The sequence below is a fragment of the Oculina patagonica genome, chromosome 11, assembly GCF_052425735.1.
Source record: "Oculina patagonica isolate OP01 chromosome 11, crgOcupat, whole genome shotgun sequence".
In the NCBI taxonomy this organism is placed as follows: Eukaryota; Metazoa; Cnidaria; class Anthozoa; order Scleractinia; family Oculinidae; genus Oculina; species Oculina patagonica.
The window spans coordinates 22000465-22022864 of NC_135768.1; the positions used below are offsets into that span (position 1 = coordinate 22000465).

Genomic DNA, 22400 nt, shown 5'->3' on the forward strand with positions numbered 1-22400 from the left:
AGCGTACTCTTATTGTTTTTCTAAAGGCAATAGCTGTAATTGAAATTGGTACGGGATAAAAATAACCGAAGGTTTACTTTTCAAAAATATTTAAAATTAAGAAAATGTAATTTTTAACGTATCTCTACAATAAATATTGTAGTGTCGAGGAAATATTGGGAAGATTTTGCCACAACCCGAGACGTCAATATTCTTACTTTTTATTTCGCAGGTGATTTCAACAATAGATCTTTTACCAAGCTTAACATTTACAATCAATTATTTCCACATATCTTAATTTATATCGACATAACTAACGGGATCTAGTCCCAGACCCCAACACGAGGGCCGTTCATCACATTGGATCTAGTTTGGTAAGACCTAGTCCCACTAGTCCCATGTTCAGTGTTATATCCGGGGCGCCCCCCTTCGGGGGCGGGCGGGCGGCTCTTTCCGCCAGGTCATGCAGTGGTAGAGCGTCTTACTGTAGATTCCTGTCAGGGAAATAAGGAATTCTAATTTTTGAGTAACAAGACGATTATCTATGTCAACTTTAAAATATCTTTCATTTTGTGTCTATAAACTCAAACTTCTACCACATTATTATACCTAACTATTTTTAATACACACAGTACGAGAAACGTCATTTAAAGTGGAGTTACAAGTACAGTGCTTGACATGTACTATGGAAGAAGCAAAAGGGTTAGCGCAGTTCATAAAGGCCAAGTTAGAAAGTCAAAACTACGCACTTTACTGCTGTGTTTTCAGAATATATGTCATGCGGCAATTTAGAAACCACTCCTACATTTACAGTTCCTGTCTTACAATACCATCGACAAATTGCCTAATGACCCTAAAGGTAGAAAGCAAAGGACTGCAGAATGATGATCGGTCGTGAATCAGCAGTTTGGTAGAGGCGGATATAAATTTTGAGAAAAAGAAATGAAAAATGTGCAGTATCTTGCGTTATCAGACCAGTTTGCAGAATGCCACTCGTTCGACAAAAGTAGGGGGGGATACGGAATTTTATTTTTCCGAGTGGCTCGACGACTCCGGTCTCTGACAGATTAGTATCTTTCTCCTTGTGTCTCCATGCGTGCTTAAACATTTACTGCAATTTCTTCCCACACTAGTCCTTATGTTTATACCTAACTTATTTTAATACTCTCCGTAGGATAAACTTCATATAGAAAGAGTTACAAGCATAGTGGTTCATAGAAGCCAAGTAAAAAAGTCTAAGCCCCGTATTAAACTGCTGTTATTTGAGAATATATGTCATGCGGCAATTTAGAAACCACTCCTACATCTACAATTCCCATCATGTGTTATGACAATACTGTCGACTCATTGCTTAATGAACTTAAACACGTTAAGTATAAAGACAAAGGGATGTAGAATGATGATCGGTCGTGAATCAGCAGTTTGTTCAAAGCCAATATAAACTTTTAGAAAAGGAATTCGAGATTGTGCAATATCTTGCGTCATCAGCTGATGGTTAAAAATGACCTTCACTAAACTCAGAATGAAACTCATTATAAGGGGTTAAAGACCATGTTTAGAGAGAATTTCAATTAACAAAGTCCTGTTTCTGATTAATTAAAACAAGAAAATACATACTAAACAACTTGACTTGCTACAGAATACATGTCTTTTCAGTATGTAATTAGAGAATTTAAATTATTATGTTTTGGACTTGACTCTATCCTTTTACTTAATTCATTTTTTTTAAGATGAAGACTTGGCACAGAGTTTATTTGTTATTTGCGTTTACCCCTCCGATCTTGATCTTATCGTTTGTTTTATATTTAAGTTACGTGACTCACGCTGAGCTAATGTTAAGGTGGATTTCCACTGTCTTTATTTTTTTTTTATAAAAAAATATTAAAATTTTTTTTTTTTTTTTTTTTTTTTTTAAAAAATATAATTAGTCTGTGACACTGAGCTAATATTAGCTTCTAAAGCTGAATTTACTTAATGTTCGCTAAAAAGTTGTATCTTTACTTTTGGTTGGCAAGAATGTCAAATACTGGTTTTCATAAATATGGATAATTCTAAAAACTAAATGAAATATGCTAATTTGCAACCCAGGGAGGTGATCCATTAAAAAATTAACTGCAAGCTTTGACCGTCACAATACTGAAACAAACTTCGCTGAAATTTTCAAGCTGCCCGATTTTATAATTTTTGCTACCAATAGAGCAATTCACAATGTTTTCTGCTGTGGACTCCGTATAAAATATTTACAATAATCTTAAGTTAGCCTACATGTTTAAACGATGTTTTCGCCACCAAATGAAATCGTTTCCGAATAAACACCTGGTCTTCTTAGTAAACATACGACAGCAACATGCAAATTAACAAACAGCACACCACCAGTTAAATATATGCTTTTTCTACCAAGGTATATTTTGAATTTCAATATTTTGAAAGGGAATCTGTAACTTCTTAGTGGGATAAGATAATGGTCATTCCTTTTTTTCGCTTGTTTAATTGTATGAAGTTTGACTGAGATAGGAAGTAGAAATCATGATCTAAGTTGAAGTTTTTAATTGATGGTGTTCACATTGAAATATGACAAACAGTGCACGCAGGAGGTATCTAGGAAACTAGTTTACATAACTAGTGTCAACTTCCTTCAGTATCCTAATTATACATTTTGTTGGCATTTGTAAACCTGACAGTCTCAGGGACTTTAACATTGCCTTTGAAACGCTATGGGTTGCTCTTCGTCTTTGAGTCGAAAACCAGCACAGGTATCGTTGCCTCTATCGGAAACTCAAAAATCACTGGTGCGTGAAACGTGGGAGACTATAGAACAACATAAAAACGCCGTTGGTAAGAAGACGTTTCTAAGGTAAATAAACACCGTTCATTTCTCATCGTTTTTTTCAATTGCCAGAACTTTGCTATTTTTACTTTCGTTATTGATGTTTTTTGGCTAAATAGTAACTTCAACATGGCACCATATTCTGCTGTTTCTAATATTTTTCATAAAAACTAAAGGTGGATCAGTGATATGAAAGAATAGTAATGAAAACTGAATTGTACACTGGAGTGGATTAATTTCGTTTGTGAATAATTATAACTCACAAGCAAAGTCTAGATATCATTTGTTTTAATCTAAAAGACTTCTTTAAATTACCAGCCTGAATTTTTCCTATTTAAAGGTACGAATCATATTTTAGCTTTGGAATTATTGTGTCTATCTATTGAAGTTGCTAAAAAGATGTCTGTCGCATCCGTCATCTCGTTAAAAATTTCCGTACTTTAATTTCTAATCTTCTCGAGTGCCTTTTAATTTTTGTAAGATACTGAAGACATATACGGACATAGATAATTCTTTTAAATAATATTCTATTCATTCAGTCTTCGCCGAAGATGAAAAGCGATCAATGTCAGGCAATTTTGAATGACAAACAAAAACACTACACGGGAAGATTGTCCCCTTAGGCAGGTGCATGGGAAAATAAAACAGGAGCATGCTGATTCGATCGTTTGTGCTTAAAATGATTACACTGCCTGTCCTATTGACTTTGAACAAAATCATTTGAAGTGTTTTCGTTCAGGAAAAAATTGCTTTTGTTGACACATTACATAATAAGAAAAAGAAGAAAAGGATGTTCAAGTAAACGGAGTATTTTATCTCGCGTATTAAACCAGTCATGTTATGTCCATTCCAAATCGAAATGCATGTATTATTTAGTAAAATTATTTTGTCAGCCAAATACGCCTTGTGTGACCCTGTTAAGTTGTTATTCGAGACTACACGCTGAGATAAAACTAAAATATTAAACTACATAGCTTTCTCCTTTAGAGCAGGTGGTGACATGCCATTCGCGGTGAAATCCATAATATTGAAAATGGGGCAAACGAGGTAGCGGAATTATTGAGATTGTACGGGAATTTGAAGGGTTTATTTTAAGTAACTTTTATAAAAATGGGATTTCCTGCCTAAATTACTTATTGTGAACTTGAGATGTCAGGTAAATGATTTTGATGATTAAATTGAAGTGAATTCATTACATTCGGAGTCTGTGAATTTCCCCGTAGGCACAGTCTTGTAGACACATGATTATTGATAACTGAAATGTAATTACATGTACGCGCTTCCAATATTGGCTACAACCCGCAGATTTCAGAAGATTATTTTACCTGATGGCTTTTAAGTTTTTGCTTAAAAAAGCATTGTAGATTTTCAGTTTAATTTTAGGCAAATCACCTGCCGTCTAGATTTCTGATCTCTGTTTCATGTTACTTTTGCACCTTTTCATGTATATGTTGATATTTACAACCTAAAAGTCGACGTCACTGCCATTTATAGTATAATAAAGTTATGTTATGTCAATTCAACTTAGAATTTGTTTTCAATCAAATGACATTGTTTTAAATTTAACTAATTATTCTCTATCAAAAAAGTGCTCTTTTACTCCTAAATTCAACCTTTTTGGAGCAGATAAATCATGTTTGTAGTTCCGTATACGGCCACGAGAAACAACATAGAAAATTAAACATTATTTTCATAATCATCTCTTTACACTTTGTTGGTTAGCTTTGGTCCCGAAAGAAATTATGAAATGTAGGCCACAGCGCTACATCTGACACCCATCAGTAACAGACCCAGTGGATTTTCTTCTCCCAGGTTTTGGAAAAAGTTTGGTTGGCTTTCCCCTTGCGGCTTTTTTGGGGTTTTTTTTTTTTTTTAAAAAATGGGGCATCTGCGATGCTTTAAAGTCAGTATAATTTCGATCTAATTGGATTTCTTGATGACATGTAAATGGGTATGTAATTGATAATGATAGCAAAGTGCAGACTAAATTTAAAAGCCCGAGGAGTCGCTTACTTTTATTTCTCAATAGAAGGGACTAGCTAATGGATTGTGGCCTAAGTGATATCGCATTGCTATTTTTTTCTAATCCAGTTTTCGCTTTTTTTGTCTTTGAAAATAAATTCAAGGATTTAATAGTTTTCATCTTACTTTGTACTGGGTCAATTATGCACGCTGTTTCCTAAGGCCAAAATTGCAGCATATTTAATTCCCAAAATCTGGAATTTTCTCGTAGTGCAATAACTGAAAGTGATCAGAATTAATTACATACCCAGATTTTATCGGTTTATTTTCCATTTTGCCAAGTTCCGAATTATCGAGAACCTTAAACATCGCAGTTTAATTTGTACCTACACTACGCTGTCGGTAAAAAAAACCTTTTTTGAGATTTTCTCAAAGCTATGGAGAAGTTTATAATGGCGACATTTGCTTAAGTAGTGTTAGCAAGCTTTATTTCGATCACGGCTCGAAGAAATCCAAGTTCGTTATTAAGATAAACTTGGTTTTGAATGGAATTCGAACAAGGTTTAAGACTCGTTTTGAGTCGAATCGTGGAATTTCGCCATCATTTTCATGGCCAGAAGAGAGAAAATTAACTGCAACGTTTTCTATGTCCATATAAGGACCTTTAAAGGGCCAATTTAACAGAATCAAAGTGGTAGAGGAATACAACTCAAAACTCAGTTAAATCAAAGGACGCTTATGTTTTTTTTTAGATTTTTCGAGTTTAATCCCGACAACCAAAAGCTGTTTCCAGAGTTTAAAGACGTAGACCCAACAGAGCTTGAAAACACGAGTGCGCTGTATGGTCACGCCAAACGTGTCATGAAAGCTGTGGAGAATGCTGTGTCTTCTTTGGATGATTCTGTTAGCTTTGCTGCTTACTTAGAGGAACTGGGGAGGAGGCACAAAGCCCGCGCCTTGAAACCATCCTATCTCGATGTAAGTAACACTCAACTGTCAAACATACGAATATGGTTGTACCAGCTATTATTTAGTACGGTCGTAAACTGTGGGCTTGTACAACTTTGAGAAGGTGGGAGGGGGGGGGGGGGGGGGGGGGGGTGCCTTATAACCGACTGGGAAAAAGCATATGTTAGCTTAAAAACGGAACATTTTCTATTACCAGACAGGCCCCTTGGGCAGGGAGCATAAGTGTAAAGATGTATAAAACTGCTTTCAGATAGAAAAAACCCTGAAATTATGGTTTTTTTATAGCGAAAAAACAGCAAAGAGTAATGACAGTATTAAACTGGCAACAAGATGGGATGGTTATGAATAAAGAAGCTTAAAGAAGATTAAAACAAATTACAAAAAAAAAAAAAGCACTGAAAAAAAAAATCAATGTTTTCAAGATTTGCCGTCCTTGCCGCAACTTCTTTAAGTAACATAATAAGCTGTGATGGACTATGGTAATTTGATCATTTGAAGGTGAGATGTGGCAATTGTAAGTAAATATTTTATATAGAAACGCTGCCGTATTCTGTTTTAAAATTAACATAGTCAGGTGAACGAAATTAGAAGTGTACTGTTTTTCAATTAAACGGAACATAGTCTCATGCTCTTTGCATCAAGTTCTAGCCGGTCTTACCTTGCTAGGATTAAGTGGTCTTAAAATTGAAAGGGTAATAAACAAAATCCAACCATCGCATATAAAGTAAAGTAGCCGAGGTCTGTTTGATCTGTTATGTTTAAGGGAGGTACGTCACACGTCCGGACAACACATCTTGAAAAAAATGGAAGGTTTTTAAGTTTGTGTGTCCGTTTTAATCTTCGTCAGTCAAAACCATCCTTACTAATGTGTTGTTTTTCTATGTGAGACAAGTATTATTTTAAAGTTTCCTTCAATTTGAAAGTAATCAGAAAAAATGACTAAAAATATAGGGTGAAGCTAAGCCGAAAGGTTGTAATATACTCCCTATGATGTTTTTGATTGACAGAAAAGTTAATACCGGCTTATGATAAATAAATAACCTTTTGTCGCGTACCTTTTGAATTTAATGTTTATAGGCAATGCAGGAAGCCTTAATGTACACTTTAAAAGATCTGCTTAAATCCCAGTGGACCAAAGAGACAGAGGAGGCCTGGAATAACCTTTTCCGTTTCATATCAACGACAATGGTCAAGGGACTACAGTCACCGTAAACATTTTTTCCTTCACAAGTATAAATGCATCACTTGATCTCGATTTAAAAGGACTATGTCATGGATTTTAAAAGATTAAAACTTTTAACACCCCAAATAAATATTTGGATTATTTGTCGTAGGAAACTTAAAAATATAATGGTCCAATTTTATTAATAATTGCATTTTTAGAGCACTAAAACTGTTTAAAAGCGCGTTTGGTTGCGGATGGCTCGGATGAAAATGGATTGCAGTTTGGAAACGCCAGCCAACGTTTTCAAGTTGTTTCCGCGCGCCTTTAAAAAAAAATCGATATTTATAGGCGAAATTTGACTTCTATCCCCAAATAAAGGTTATATATTCCGTTACATGTTCAAAGACATTATTTTCATGGATGAATTTGCCTACAACTTATTTCAGAAACGTTTAGACCAAAAAACTGCGAGATCCCCCGTGACATATTCCCTTTAACGCCGCACATAAGCACAAAAAGATATATATAAAGATCACCTGACTTTAAGATGACAAAATGGCGAGAATTCCTGAAACAACCTTCTATTTGTATAAAATTTTACGCCTGTGACCTAAAGGTAAAGAAGAACTAATTAACATACACATATAACAAAGATTTTTGTATAACATTCATTTTTAAATAAATGAGTTTTTGGCAAAGAAAACACACTGACCTTAGGTAGCCATGTAATCAACCGCTTGTCTGTTATTTTACTTACTACCTCCTGAACAACTGATATAAAACACAACTGAATTTCTTCTTGAGAATAAGCAAGTAAAATGTACGTACCTTTGGTTGGTGAATGATATCTTTGAAATTAATTTCTTTCCTTCAAAATTGGTTTAAAATTAAATGTTCCAATTCCAACTGTTAAGTCGAGTTGTAAATCAACTTAATTTTCCTGAATGTCCGGTCCTTCAAAATGAATGAGAGCCGATGGCTCTATCGTATAAGAAATTGATGTCAATAAGGTGTTAATGTTTTAATTTGAAATGTTGTTGTCTCAGCTACGCTGAAGTGACGCAACATGATTGGCTACATTAATTAGAAAGTACGTACACGCTATAAACAGATCAAATATGATTGGCTGAGACGCCGACCGCGGCGCGGTTGTTACGTATGACGTGATTTGTTTTTTTTTTTTAATTACGTACCTTTCCTTTTCAAGTTATTTTCTGTCCACTTTATATGGTACCCAAAAAAGATTGAAAGATTAACCTTCTTGAATTTGTCGTTGTTTGCCTTTGTTTAACCTATCAAGAAAAAAAGTTGATTTGTGGATCATTTTGCTAGTTCAACAATTTTCCAAATAATTAATATTATTAAGCCTGCCATCTAAAACGATTATGTCGCGTTTATTTTATTGTCCCACATTTTCATCCAGTAGAACTAAAACAACGACTGTAAAGAAGATTATGTTCATTTTGGCGCTTTCTAGGATTTGTTTGTAAACATCGATTCTTTTGTAAATATCATGTAAATTAGACTACAAAGTGTCAGTAGGTCCTGCTCTAATGGCAACTTGAACTCCTACCACGAACAGCTCAAATACTCTGCAGAACCTTCTTGTAATTAGTATATTTTGTATTATATTGTATTATATGTAACATAACCCTTTCTTTACAATAAAGATTGCGTGTTAACTGACGAGAGACTGAGTATACAGGACATGACGAAATCATCATGTCTGACCGTGTATGACCATTTGACGTAATATCTACACGTGCGTCCACATCAGATAAACGCAGGTGAATTTAGGAGTAGCGGTTCATGCCCCCCCCCCCCCCTCCCCCCCCCATTTCGTCTTGGTTTTTGTTGTAGCAAACGATCCCAGCTGGATGCAGGAAATAGGGGGGGGGGGGGTCGGGTATCAGCTCTCGCAAGGTCTCACATGTATGGCTCGTTACCCTCTTAGGGCCTGTTTACATGGAAGGCGGTGCCCCGGGGCACCCTTCTAGGCGGGACAGCTTTTTGCCATGTAAACGGTTATGCCCGAGCTATCCCGGCTTGCCGGGATAAGTTTTCGCGCGTGTTTTTGAACTAAATTTGAAGTAAATGGCATAAAATGTATAAATTCTGGACCCAAACAGTGCTATTTGATCAAAATTAGTTTTATCGGTCGGCTGGAAAATATTTCTTTGAGCAACAGCTAATTAATTCGAAATTTTCGTGGGAATGATTATCCTAATTCACGACACAACAAATTTAATTTCAATTTGACAGCCAAATACTGTTGAATTTCGATTGAATTTCGCCAAAAATGAACGCAGAAAATTTCTGAGAACTTGCACATCAAATTGAAAAAGGTTTGAAGACGAAAAGCCTTGATTATTCAGTAAAAAGTCATATTTTCTTCAATCATTTGGAGCTACAATGTTTTCCCACGCCGTGACACGCTTCAATGACGCTGTCTCATCTCGGGTAGAAGGGCTGTGAATTCTGCATGTAAAGGCGGGCTAGGTTTTATCCCTTCTAGCCGGGTAACTCGGTTAGCCGGGGCAGCCTCCCTCCATGTAAACAGGCCCTTAGAGAACAAGAGGACAAACGGCAGGAACGATGTCCCTAGTCCCCAAAACAATAGGAACTGTAGAACAGTAGAATTGCATGCTTACGAGAGCTCCTACACTACTGGTTTTGTTCTGAGACGTTTTCCAAAAGTTGGTAATGATACAGTAAAACCAGCGAGTATGAACCTAACATTTAAGAACCTGTTAGGCTAAAATTTGCAAATAGGCCATTTCCGAGTTAACCTTTGCCTCTGTTTCAAAACGAGTCTACGTGCAAAACCATTCAAATGAAAATGAGTTTGATTTGCATGAAAATGGACCTGTAGATGAAACTCACTTTCATTTGAATGGTTTCGCACGTAGACTCGTTTTGAAACAGAGGCAAAGGGTAACTCGGAAATGGTCTATTAGACCCCATTTTTATTAGAGCCTATTAATTTAAGCCTAAAATTTGAAAACAGGTTCTTATTTTCTAAAACGGATTAAAAATGTTTACTTTTGGGAAAATAAATTTGGACAAGGCTTTACTGTATATGTATACAATGTCATGTTCTGCATGAAAACTGCTTCATTTTACATAAACAATTGTTTGGTATGCATTTTTTTTTAAAGGCTACTGAAATATTACTAAAAGTTCTATTAGCAACAATATAAATTTTTTCTCAGAAAAAAGAACCTAAATAGCCCAAATTTGTGTTAACTACCATTTATGTAAGAACCTGTTTAGGCTAACCTGGAAAAACTAGGTTCTTACTCGCGGGTTTTCACTGTACTTTTTCAAATCGCGGTTAAGGCCCTGCTTATACTTTAATTTCTGTTTTCTTCTTATAAATAAAAGAAAATAGACTGCGAGCCCAATTTTGCTATGAAAGAAAAGTCAACGAGGCGCAGTCAAGTAGACAATCGATCATACAAAACGAGGGCGAGTAGTGTTATTGTTTCAGTATGAACTCCAAACTGGTCACAGTCCGAAACCTACACTGATTTTATGTATTTTAAAGCCAAAAGTCAAGAGAAATTGTCCCTTTAAAGAGCAACCAACGTACGCGCGTTGTTTACTATCAGCGTGATTGTATGCTATCAGCGAATAGAAAACAATGGGAATGCCAAACAGATTCACGGATTTCCAACAGAACACGACTGAGTTTCAAGTTACAGTGAATAGTCGTACATCATATAAAGAAAAGATTTCTGTGCCTTAACATTGACAAAGGCACTTGATAAAGAACGTCATTAAGAGTTTTTTTTTTTTTTTTTTTTTTTTTTTTTTTTTTTTTTTTTTTTACACCAAAAAAGTAAAATGACATTTGTTTTCTAAAAAAAAGAACAGCAAAAAACAAGAACAAAAATAATATACCTACATAGAAGAAGAAAAATTACCTGTGTAAGGTTGATTATAATAGGATTCGTTATAGTCCATAAACTAAAGTGACATGTGCAAACTAGGACGGGGAAGTGAAGGGCTGACCGACATTGATAAGAGATTAAGAGATTAAACATCTAAATTACCTACACATTTCCTCCATTTGGCATTAAAAATGTGTTCCTTATTATTAGATTTCATAACTATAGATTCAGTTTGATAAATGTATTTTAGTTTACTATTAAATACTCTTAAGGAAGGACGAATTGATTTATTACGGCAGTCATATATATGTTGTTTAGCAATGAGTAAAAGGTGGTTGAGTAATAGAAAATCTTCATTTCTTTCCCAAATTCCCAAGAGCTTATCTATGTCGGTCAGTTCATCTAAGCTTATGTTCAATTTATTACACCAAGAAATGAATTCCAGCCAGAATTTTTCTGTAGCATGACAGTAAATAAATAGGTGTTCGAGGCTTTCGCTCTCTTTATCACAAAAGGTACATAAAGCGGAAGGTTTCAAACCAACTTTGTGAAGAAAGGAGTTTGTTGGTAAATATCTATTTAGAATTTTGTATTGAAATTCGCGAGTCTTAGTGTCCATGGCGACCTTGAAAGGTAACTTGTAGATTGCTTTCCAATCAAGAGGAGAATTGAAAAATTGATCAGTAAATCTTGCTTGTGCCGTGGGAGCCTTTTCAAATTTGCGCCGTACTTCTACGTAAATGGTTTTGGAGACTGCTTTACTAAGCGGAACGTCCTGATTTTTGAAATGCAGTTGAATAAGATCCTTCAAAACAAAAACCTTTTTATGTCGAGGTTCAAAAGACATCAGAGAATTTCGCCGTTGTGCACGAAGAGCATCGATAACTCTCATTATATAGAAAACTTCTAAGGGAGACAGACCGGAGCTATTTAGGTTTTGTTTAACGATTAGTTCATTTTCATTTGATATAAGATCCGCTAGTACAACTATACCCTTATTAAATAAAGTGCGATGGAAAGCGGTTTTTCCGTCAAGGCAGATATGCTTATTGTTCCATATGACAGCTTTTGCCAATTTATTCCTGTCCGTTTCTTGATCACTTACTTCAGTGGCAGTTGAAAATTCTGCAAAATGTTTCAAACATTCTTCATAAAATCTAGGTAACTTGATAGGCAATTTTTTAATATCAAAGGCGCAGCCAAAAATCAATTTGCCTCCAATTGGATTTAAATAATGTAACAGAATTAATTTCCAGCTGCTCTGTTGAGTTTCCAGAAATTTTTTGCAGCAGACTAGTCGTTGAGTTGTAATAATTGATTCTAAATGTGGTGCAGTCAAGCCACCACTTTCTTGGTCGCTTATGAGGGTTGAACGCTTAACTTTGTCTTTTCCTTTCCAAATAAACTGAAATATTAATTTGTTTGCTTCTTTGATTATATCTTTGTGCACGCTTACCAAACCAGCTCGATACATAAAGATAGGGATAACAAAGGTCTTAACTAACTGTATTCTTCCGAGAATTGTCAAGTTCCTCCAATTCCATAAATGTAGCTTCTTTTTAATAGAAGTCAAAATTTCATCAAAATTTAGCTTTTTCGGCAATATTTTAACAGCCTTTTTAACAGTTATATTTCTGGTAAAATTGTGTGGGAGTTTACCTGTAGTCTTCTGATTGCCCAGAAACATGACTTCCGTTTTGTCATAGTTAATTCTCAGTCCAGAGCATAAAGTAAAACCTTCTATTGTGTCAAAAAGAGCGTTTAAAGAAGTATGATTTCTAAGAAACACTGTCAAGTCATCCGCAAATATTTCCAGTTTTATCTCGTCACCATCAACTTGTATCCCTTGAATGTCCTTGTTGTCACGTATGATAATGGCTAATATTTCCAAACAGATAATGAATAGATAAGGCGAGAGTGGGTCCCCTTGTCTAACACCTTTAAGAATTTGAAATGGTCCTGTTGTGTAACCATTATTCATTACACTACTAGAAATATTTTTGTAAAAAGTCCTTATCCAGTGAATAAAGGAAGGGCCAAAATTAAAAGCCGAGAGAGCATTGTACATAAAATTTCGATTGACTGAATCGAAGGCTTTTTGGAAATCTATGGCGACTAACAATCCATTAATTTTTTCCCTCTCTGAATATTCTAAAATATCGTCAATAGTTCTGACTGCATCAAGGATAGTTCTTCCTTTGATAAACGCATTTTGATTGTGGTGTATTATGCCTGGCAATACTTTCTGAACTCTAGTGGCAATTGCTTTTGCTCCAATCTTAGCGTCGACATTAATTAAAGAAATTGGCCTCCAATTACAAATATTCCGCTTGTCTTTTCCTTTCTTTTCTATTAGCGTAATGATAGCCTGTTTTTGAGTGTTTGAGAGTTCGCCGCAGTCGTAAGCGCAGTTTAGACTATCCACTAATAACCGACCAACAGAGTTCCAAAACGTCTTGTAAAATTCCGCAGTAAGGCCATCATTACCAGGCGATTTATTGTTCTCGAAAGATTGAAGACAATTAAAGCATTCTTTTAGCGATAGTTTGCCTTCACATATTTCTTTCGCGTCCTCGGTAAGTTTAGGTATTTCCGTTTTCTGCCAGAAAGAATGATCGTCATTCATGGCTTCGGGATTGGCTCCATAAAGATCTGAGTAGAACTGTTCTATTTCTTTCATAATTTTCTTTGGGTCTGAGGTGAGTGAGCCGTTACTGTTGAAGACCTTTCTAATACAACTTTTCGCTCCCCTGTAGGATTCTAAATTTAAGAAGTATTTATTACTTTTTTCGCCTTTTTCATACCAATTTGCTCGGGAACGGATTATAGCACCTTTGGATAGATATTCAAAATGGGAGTCATATTTCATCTTCATATTTTCTAAATTTTCAAGATTTGACTCCGACGGATCAACTGAACACGCTTCTTCACACCGTTTAAGTGAGGTCTCAATCATCAATAAGTCTTCCCTTCTTTTGCGCGCCTTTTCTTTGCTGTATTTCATAGTGAATTGTCTAATACGGTATTTGATTAAATCCCATAGGACTCTTCTGTCCATAACCTCTTTAAATTCCTCAACAAACTCTGGTATTTTCTCATTAATCAAATTTACATAGTTTTCATCGTCTAGCAAACTTGCGTTAAATTTCCAATATGAAGGACCGTGTTTCTGTTCTTCTAGACTATTGAAGGAAATTGTTATTGCTGAGTGATCCGACTTTACAGCAGTCTTGACAGTTGTGTCCTCCACCTCGTCTTGACACGAATCACTGATCAACCAGAAATCTAGTCTCCTTTGAATTAATGGTTTCTTTTGCCTCCAAGTATAACTCTTAGAGTCTGGATTGCGTATTCTCCAAATATCAATTAAATCGTAGTTCAGACAAATGTCTTGAAGGAATTTAACAGATTCTTTTACGGTAGGCGAACCGCCTGAACTGTCAAGATCAGGATCGTTAATCACATTAAAATCACCTCCCAATACCGCTCTTTGATTAGGATCAGAAATCATGTCGTCTATATTCTGTTGTAACTCTTCGAAAAAGGAGCATTGTTCTTTTACTTTGTTTGGCGCATATAAATTTCCAAGAAGGTATTTAGCACCTTGTATTGTAGCGTTCAACAAGATGTAGCGTCCGTTCTCATCTGTCAAAACTGAATTCATTTCAAACTCTAAGCTGTCTTTTACCAGTGTCAACACGCCACAGCTATGCTTTGTACCGTGCGCAAAAAAGATTGGGCCTTTCCACTGGCACCGCCAAATGTTTTCAATTTCTTTTGTACTGTATGTTTCTTGTAGAAATATGATATCTGCATTTTGTTTATTTAGCCAAATCAAAACAGCTTTTCGTTTTTCGAGAGAGCGAATACCTCGAACATTTAAGGAGAGCATTTTAAAATTAACACTAGCCTCCATAAATTGTATTGTTACTGTGTACAAAACCAAATTTTTCCTCCGTACTAGTTTGCATCAATAAAAGGAAAGGAGATTTTGAAGTAGTAGTATTACAACCATTACAATGTAGAATAAATACGCTTATCAAAGACTTCACATCTATCACATAGAACAATAGAACAAAAACAATACGTAAACACAAAGAACAACACATGCAACCAGTTACAGTTAGACATGCTTGTGTCACCCCGTTAATACATTGTTCCTGATTGGTCGGTGGTTTTGTCGAAATAATAACACACACGAAACGAGACATAAAATAAAAAAATAAAAACGTAGCCAGTGTGAAAAAGACTGTTGAGTGCTACAAGTGAATGAGACCAAGTGTCACCCTAATTGTTAGAAGCAAAGAATATGCAAATTTGCGAGCTCCTAACGCTTCTATGAGAAACAACAATAATCATTTAAAGTGCGCGTATCCAATACGGTAAATAAACAGAAAAAAAAAATACTGTAAGTGTCGAGTCAAAAGCCTGAGGAAAAGGGGAAAAAGCTACACTAACCTTTTCCTGACTCCATAGTCAACCCTGTCGCGTTCATTCGTAATGAACCTGCTTCATATTAGTAAATATAACTAAATACCGCGCATAGGTAATGGAATTAGATATATGTAGAGTCTACATTATTTCTTTACCGTCTATAACAAGTTTGTATGGTTCAGATCTGCTGAAAGCGGCTCTCTTCCCCTGTGATCGGGCTACTTCCATTTGGGGGGTTAGCTTCCTTCTCATGTCGAAGACTTTTTTTGGGAAATCCGGACCGATACCATAACCTGACTCCTTATCAATGCGGCGTCGACGAGCGAAGACAGCTTCGCGATCTTTAAAGCGTAGAAAACGTGCTATTATGACACGCGGCTTGCTTTCGTTTGACATCGACTTTTTTTCCAATGCGGTGTACGCGTTGAAATTCGATGGAGCGAGCGTTTTCCATGTTTAGATTCCTCTCGAGGAAGTCCATAAGGATATCTTCTGTGGATTCGTCCGCATCGCTCTCGGGAATGCCGTAGAATCGTAGGTTTTCGCGACGGTCATAAATTTCGTAATCTAGTAGTTGCAGGCGTAATTTCTCCAGTTCTAACTGCGTGTTTTCATCAGAATCTTGGAGTTTCATTTTTCCATCTTCAACCTCATCATTAAGGAATTTGACGCTGTCTTTGAGGCTATTTGTTTCCTGAGCCGCGTCGGTAACCTCTTGTTTTAAGTGGTTAAACTCGCTCTCTAAACCTTTTACCGTTTGGTTAATTCTATCCATCGATTCATGAAGCGACTTTATTTGGCAACCAATACTGTCTAGTTGGTTTAACTTAACAAGGATCTCGTCCATTTTTGACCCGAGTTTGTCTGCCATGTTGAGTGCAGACAGGACTTCGTCACCTGGATCGCTGCTTGAAGGAGAAATGGCGACTGGCGCGAGGTCTTGTAAAACTGATTCTTCTTCTTCTCTTAATCGCTTTGATTCAGGCAATACAGTCTCGATATTTGTTGGACTTCGGCTTCCTCGGCTTTTTCTTTTAAAGAGGGACGAAAATTCCATACAGAAGCGAAGAGCGCACGAGAGAAGACGGAGAAGCCAGGAGCTCGCAAAATGCACGTCTTCACGCCGCCATACTCAGTCCCCGCTCAACGTCATTAAGTGCTTGAGGTCTAATTTAAGTGTCAGTTATAGTGGCAACCGACTCAATCTTTTAAGATTTAAAAGACCCATGAGTGAATGGTATGACGTCGGGTTTCCTCTTATTATAAAAATGTACTGTTAGGTAGACAACACAACGTAATGTGAATATCAGGCATTCCAATGTGAATGTAAAGGGCTATAAAGCCGGGTGACGCGAGAAATGAAGATTAAAGTCCATAGGCCGCGTAGCACTCACAGTAAGTGCTTCTTCTATTTATGAGCAATTGATATATGAGTGTATTGAAAAAAACAAAAACCATACAGCCCATGAAATCCCGCTGGACTTCTGGCCATAGAAAAGAAATTTGTCTTCTGGTAGCTCTGTACAAAGAAAATCTTTGACCGCAGTGAGATTCAAACCCATGACATCCAGATCAAGCCACCGTCTCTCTCATAATTACTAACTCAGCTTGTAGAAACGATGGGAACAAACCATATAGCGACTAGTAATATTACTAAGCCCAATGGATGGAATGCTTGTCCTCCCCACCCCCTCCCCCAGCATTAAATCAGGTTGCCCGAACAATTTATCGGTATCTAGTCTTATTATTGCCTGGGTAGAGAGAGGCACTGTGAAAGCGCACAAGAGCACAACACAATAACCCAAACCTCTCGTTTCGGAGTCAGCCCACTAAATATTGGCGCTCAGTAAAATAAAAAGCAATTTGTGGAAATCGATATAAAAAAAAATAATTGCGAATTTTTTAATACACAACGCTATCCCACTAATTGAACAAGTTACTCCCTGAAGTTACATTAAGAACCCTAGCTTATTTCATGTCGATCTCGAGCATGCAATTTATTTAATCAAAATCTTAAGTCGCTAATTTTATCTGTTTTTCTTTTCAAATTAAAATTTTGCATGTTATTATACAAGCGAAGTCTGCTTGTTTTTAATTACATGTTTACATTATTCGCCTCAACAGGTGAATATGCCTTGCATGCATAACTCCTTTATTTATTTATTTTGGTTTAAAATATAAGAAACATAATTAATGGTCTTGCAAGCGAAAGTGGTGTTCGCGTACAGTAATTATAAATCAATTTGGGTTGCAAAGGAAACCCAGAAAAATATTTTGCTTCAACGGGATTCAAACACGTAACCCTTGAAAACTATACACAGTGTAAATGTTTTACCAATTGATCAGTTCTTATTAATGTTCGCCCCGTGCTTACTCAATATAACGTGCACGGTTTAAGATAGTAATGGTGCTTCCATAACAACTGCCGTTCCTTGTATGCTCCACAGTTTACAAACATTCACGCTGCCAAAGTAATTCGAAAATACTCAGTTGTTAATGACCTTTCTTTCCAGTAATTTAATGGAACATAAAAAATACAACTATGGTTGATAGATTTGAGTTTTGACAAGGAACAATTAACAGCATCTACAATTGCTTTGCTTTTCGGTTTTCAGGCGAAGTCGTGTCGATTTTAATTTTTATAACTCGGCAGTATATCAGTTTTGAAATATTTAAAATGGACCGTTGATACACAAAATCAACAAAAGTGCTACTTTTAATTTCGATGGTTTAATTTTCTAGCGATTTAGAACACAAATGTGTCTTTTATTTTGTGATGTTCGAAAAAGACTGCATGTTTATTTTTAAATCCTTTCAATATAAAATCAAAATGAAAACGTCGATATAATAAAGAAAAATAAATAAAGCTACATGCAACGAAGCAAACAAGTGTAGATCTCTTACCTGCTTTCTGTCAACACGTTTGCGTCTAATGTATTGTAAACCACGAGACTTCGATCTTGAAATCTTCAATATAAGTTGCTTGATCGAGGAGTTTATAAATGGATGCACAAAGGCTTTAAAAGCAGGCGATGGAAAATTGTATGCTAATACGTGTCCAATTTATAATGCAGCTGGATTGAAGTTTGTTAATCAAATGATTTTGAAGAAAAGCAGTATTTTGGTAACTTACTTTTTAGAAATATCGCTTTTATCGTGTAAACAAGAGTTTATACGGAACGTGCGCCTGTGTGGTTAAAGTCTACGCAAACATTGACGCTTGTTAATGGGGCATAATGTGTTTTTTTATGAGTCTTAGGTTTTACAAGAGTTTGAAAAGCTCGGTAATGAAGAATTGATTGCTATTACACAGTCGGCGAGTATTCATGACCGGAAAAATGGGACAATCCTGCTATTCAATTTTAACGCAAACTGTGAGTCGTTGTGAGTAAAATTGTAAAGCATAGAACCGAAAGAGTTTTTTTTATATTAACTACAATGTTTACTTCTTGAATCAAAGCTAGAATTTTAAAAACAAAAGCGAATATTCACTGTTAGTGAATTTAGTCTAATTAATTCCGCCTTTGAGAAATAGGTGCGTTTTTCCTTTAGTAGTATAGAATGACTTTATTTTGTCACAACTGGAAATTTAAAAAAGAAGCTCATTAAAACTATTATTTCGACGGAATAAGAAAGCGGAGATTTTATTGATCAAGAACCCCGCAGTTTTGCGAATTCCCGCTTATTTTAATTTTTTTTTTAATTTTCCAAACACAGTAACTTGAATATTTCTTGAATATTGCAAATGTATGTTACATTTGCAATTCAAATACCGTCAAATCGAAACGGATAGAAAGATCTAGTCATCTGCAATTTTTTCTTTGTTTTCTTATTTTAAATGCACAAAATGAAACAAAGGATAAAAGTGACAGTTGTATAACAGCTGGAAATCTCAAATTTAGAAAGAAGAATTGTTAGCTTCGCTCAGGACACCTCAAGGTTCACGGCAGCACTATTGAACAACAATAATCTATCTCACATTTTGGTGCAAACCTCGCCATTTTGACCCTTTCGATTTCCAGCTTTAAAAATTCATATTGAGAAAAAAGAAATATCTCCTAATCCTAATGTATTTCATATTAAAAATTTAACATAGCATTATTGAAACCAAAAATTTCCTTAAAAGCTTTCTTTTGAATAGTCACACTAGGGTTTCGTATACATATGTAAAAGTTAGGACCATCTACACAACATACTAAAAGAAAGTTACTAACGGTCACTCGCAATGTTTTCATTTACTTAAAAGTTAGAGCAAGCCTTTAGGCTAATAGACCAACTAATTTACTAATTATGGGTGAATTCTTGCCCCTTTTGTCAGTTTGCCATAAGAGAACCACGCAACAACCATATTATCTTAGAAATGAAAGATTTTCGAAATGACTTGACGATTTATATTAAAATTTAAATAATTTTGGGTTTTTTTTTTTTGTTTTAAATAATAAAAAAAAAATAAAAGAAAAGAAAAAAATGCCAATTGGGTTTAGCCGTGATTTTTGATTTTTACTATCAGCCTGGCAACCGTTTTTTGACAAGCAGGTTAAGCCAAATTCCGTTTTATTTTTACATAATTCTATATCATTTTTCTTAAGCATTATATTTTATTTCATTTCTACATTCTGATAGCATTTTTGATTAATTCTGTATCAATTTGTGATTTTTTGTGATCTGACTTCTGAGAATATAGTAAATCTAACATAACGGATTCAAGATTTAATACAGGTTCACTTTCAAAACTCCAGGGCAACTGGTTTAAAGTAAAAGTTGGGATGTATCTCTAGGTCTTCATTTTTACTTTCAAAATTTTTGAGCAGATATTGTTTTCCTTTTCAGTGAAATCAAATTACATGCAGTTCAGTTGGCTTAAGTATTTTCAGTTTCCTCAAACACGCGTTTATCAATATCGTGTTATATTTTTACTTTCGAGAGTCGGCTTTTGAGGAAATAGTGAAATTTAACATGGTAGATTCAAGATGGCGGAATTGATGACGTCACATGACGTCGTGATATAACAAGAAACGACCTCAGTTCTCAGTAAGTTCTTTGTAACAAATTTTCCCTTTATTTTTATGAAGGCCACTTTAGTTGCCATGAAAACGTTCTAAAAGCTCGAACTTCTAAACTTAAAAATAAAATTCCTGTTTCTTTATTTTAGATGAAGCTAGCAACAGCATCAAAATGGCAATGATTGATGTTTTTTGTTTTTGACCTTGACAGCAGAAATATGGGTAAATTAATATGCAAAACTAATATTGATAACAATGTTTATGTTTTTAATTAAAAAAAATAACGTTTAGTCTGTTGTTCTTTTATTAGAACTTTTAATCAAAGCTATCCGTCCAAAACCGACTTTTTTAATTAAAACATAATTAAAACAAGTGAAGGTGACATCTTCTTCCAAGACGCTTTCTGTATAATTTTTGAAATATGGATAGAGGTTCCTCCAGTGAATTAATAAATGAAACCATTTTTAATTGAAAAGAAATAAAAATTGTTATTTCGAAAAAAATATTTTTAAATAAATTAAATAAAGATATCTTTCTAAATTTTCGTTTAATTTGCTGTTCCGAAAGATGGCACCAACATGAGAATAGAAAGCAAAGCTTCCAAACCAAACTTTTGCCAATAGCAATTTCATGTAAACAGCAAATATATCGTTATGAAATGGCTTTATAGGGATCTTCTTCACTCTGTTATCTAACAAACAACTGAAGTGCGCCGGCCAATGTGAACATATAAATAAGCAAAGCTTGCAAATCGGTCGGTTTTTTCCTTTCTTTCGCATAGCAACGACGGCAAATATATCCTTATGAATTGCTTTAAAGGGTTCCCTTTTATTTTCTTTGCTATCTAACAAGAAGTAATTTTGAATGTATTACCAATTTAAAAATAATTTAAATCTGAAGGGAAAAGTTTGACCTTGACAATTATGTGTATGTCTGGGTTATAAGCAGCCTATAACACAAAAATAGTTTTTCAAATATATAATTGAAATTGTTTTAATAAGGTACTCTAGCTTTCATGCATTAAATGTATGATAATAAAATAATGCTTACCATTCAAGCTTTTACGACTACAATGATGTCTTTTCTGCAAAATACATGCATCGCTTTCCTTTTCTTCGGGCGCTTTCTAGACGAATAAAATAGCTGACTGTTTTCGCCGTTGCTTTATGATAAAAAACCCAATTTATTCTTCCCAGCTGGACATTAAAATCTTCGCCAGGAAGTGGAAACGGGGAAACAGAGAAACAAATAAACTAAGAGATTTCCTGTGTTCTAATGATGTTTATTCTCCGTCTGCTGTCAGCCACAAGCATACATTGTACTCAGACCAAAAAAAAGTTTTCGTACTGTAATTGTTTGTTATGGCTACGAAGAAAAAACCTTCTACGTACCCTAAATTGAGGTCTATGGCAGTTGACCGCTATAATGGGTTTTTGCCGGTTTCAACTAGCGGTAGTTCTTTGCTGTACATAAATTCTCAAATGGACTTCGTCTGTCAAACAGCAATTAACAAAATGGATTTAGTCTTAAACTTTATTAAATCTTAATGAAGCTCTCAGCAGGGGACAAGATATTGTCTACAAATTCGTCTTCCACCCAAAAATAAACCAAACAATGTCGCTTCCATTTACTATCAGGTGGTGTTTTTTTTTTGCGCGGAAACTCTTGCATATATCGATACCAGTTCCTTTTAGGCATAACCTGATAACGTCAAAAGGCCACGTACGCACATTAATCCTGTCATCTTTTTCGATGACATTAATCTGAAAAGTAATTTAGCTCTCGACTTTTGGCTACAATTTCAGATTGTAATTGGTTTCAACACCGTTTGTATATATTCTGAGAAACTAAAAAATGAACAGACCTGAAGTCGCAGACAAAAAATAGCAAAAATTATCGATGGAATACCGGAAATCCATTAGCGGTACTCCTCATTGTCTTTTATAGTAACCTAAAATAAGTTTTTGACATTGAAAAATAACTTCAGGAAGGACACGGAATTACTGTAGGATGTAAGAAGTATTTTACGTAACTTATCTTTTATGTATGTACGCAGGAGACAAAAAAACCACCGAGACCTCCGAAAGGAGAGCGTTTCACTAAAATAAGATTAATTTAATTTGGGTGGAACTATGAGTAGTTAGATCAGAACTATATTATTGTTACTT

The 22400-nt window shown here is 35.2% G+C and overlaps 2 protein-coding genes across 3 annotated transcripts in view; one reads left to right on the forward strand and one right to left on the reverse strand.

Annotated features, from left to right (window-relative positions):
* Positions 1 to 21391, reverse strand: part of LOC144630721 (globin-1-like) — a 30347-nt gene extending 8956 nt beyond the window's left edge. The window contains exons 1-2 of one of the 2 annotated variants that reach the window (XM_078489098.1): positions 21283 to 21391; positions 18134 to 18196 (exon numbers count right to left, since the gene is read on the reverse strand). In XM_078489098.1, coding sequence (XP_078345224.1) covers positions 18134 to 18196; positions 21283 to 21285 — 66 coding nt within the window. In that variant the 5' untranslated portion in view covers positions 21286 to 21391. The remainder of the gene's footprint in view (positions 1 to 18133; positions 18197 to 21282) is intronic. The other variant, XM_078489099.1, reaches the window with a different exon arrangement.
* On the forward strand, positions 2598 to 7020 carry LOC144630725 (neuroglobin-like). Its single transcript, XM_078489106.1, has 3 exons — positions 2598 to 2833; positions 5521 to 5746; positions 6815 to 7020. The coding sequence occupies exons 1-3, from the start codon at positions 2694 to 2696 to the stop codon at positions 6947 to 6949; spliced, it is 501 nt and encodes a 166-aa protein (XP_078345232.1). The 5' UTR covers positions 2598 to 2693; the 3' UTR covers positions 6950 to 7020.
* Positions 21392 to 22400: the final 1009 nt, after the last annotated feature.

What these genes read in the sequence shown, in the direction of transcription:
- LOC144630725 (XM_078489106.1), top strand. Translation starts at nt 2,694, where the DNA reads ATGGGTTGCTCTTCGTCTTTGAGTCGAAAACCAGCACAGGTATCGTTG. An exon ending in GGTAAGAAGACGTTTCTAAG is followed by an intron (nt 2,834 to 5,520) that starts GTAAATAAACAC and finishes GTTTTTTTTTAG; the next exon opens with ATTTTTCGAGTTTAATCCCG. An exon ending in TGAAACCATCCTATCTCGAT is followed by an intron (nt 5,747 to 6,814) that starts GTAAGTAACACT and finishes TAATGTTTATAG; the next exon opens with GCAATGCAGGAAGCCTTAAT.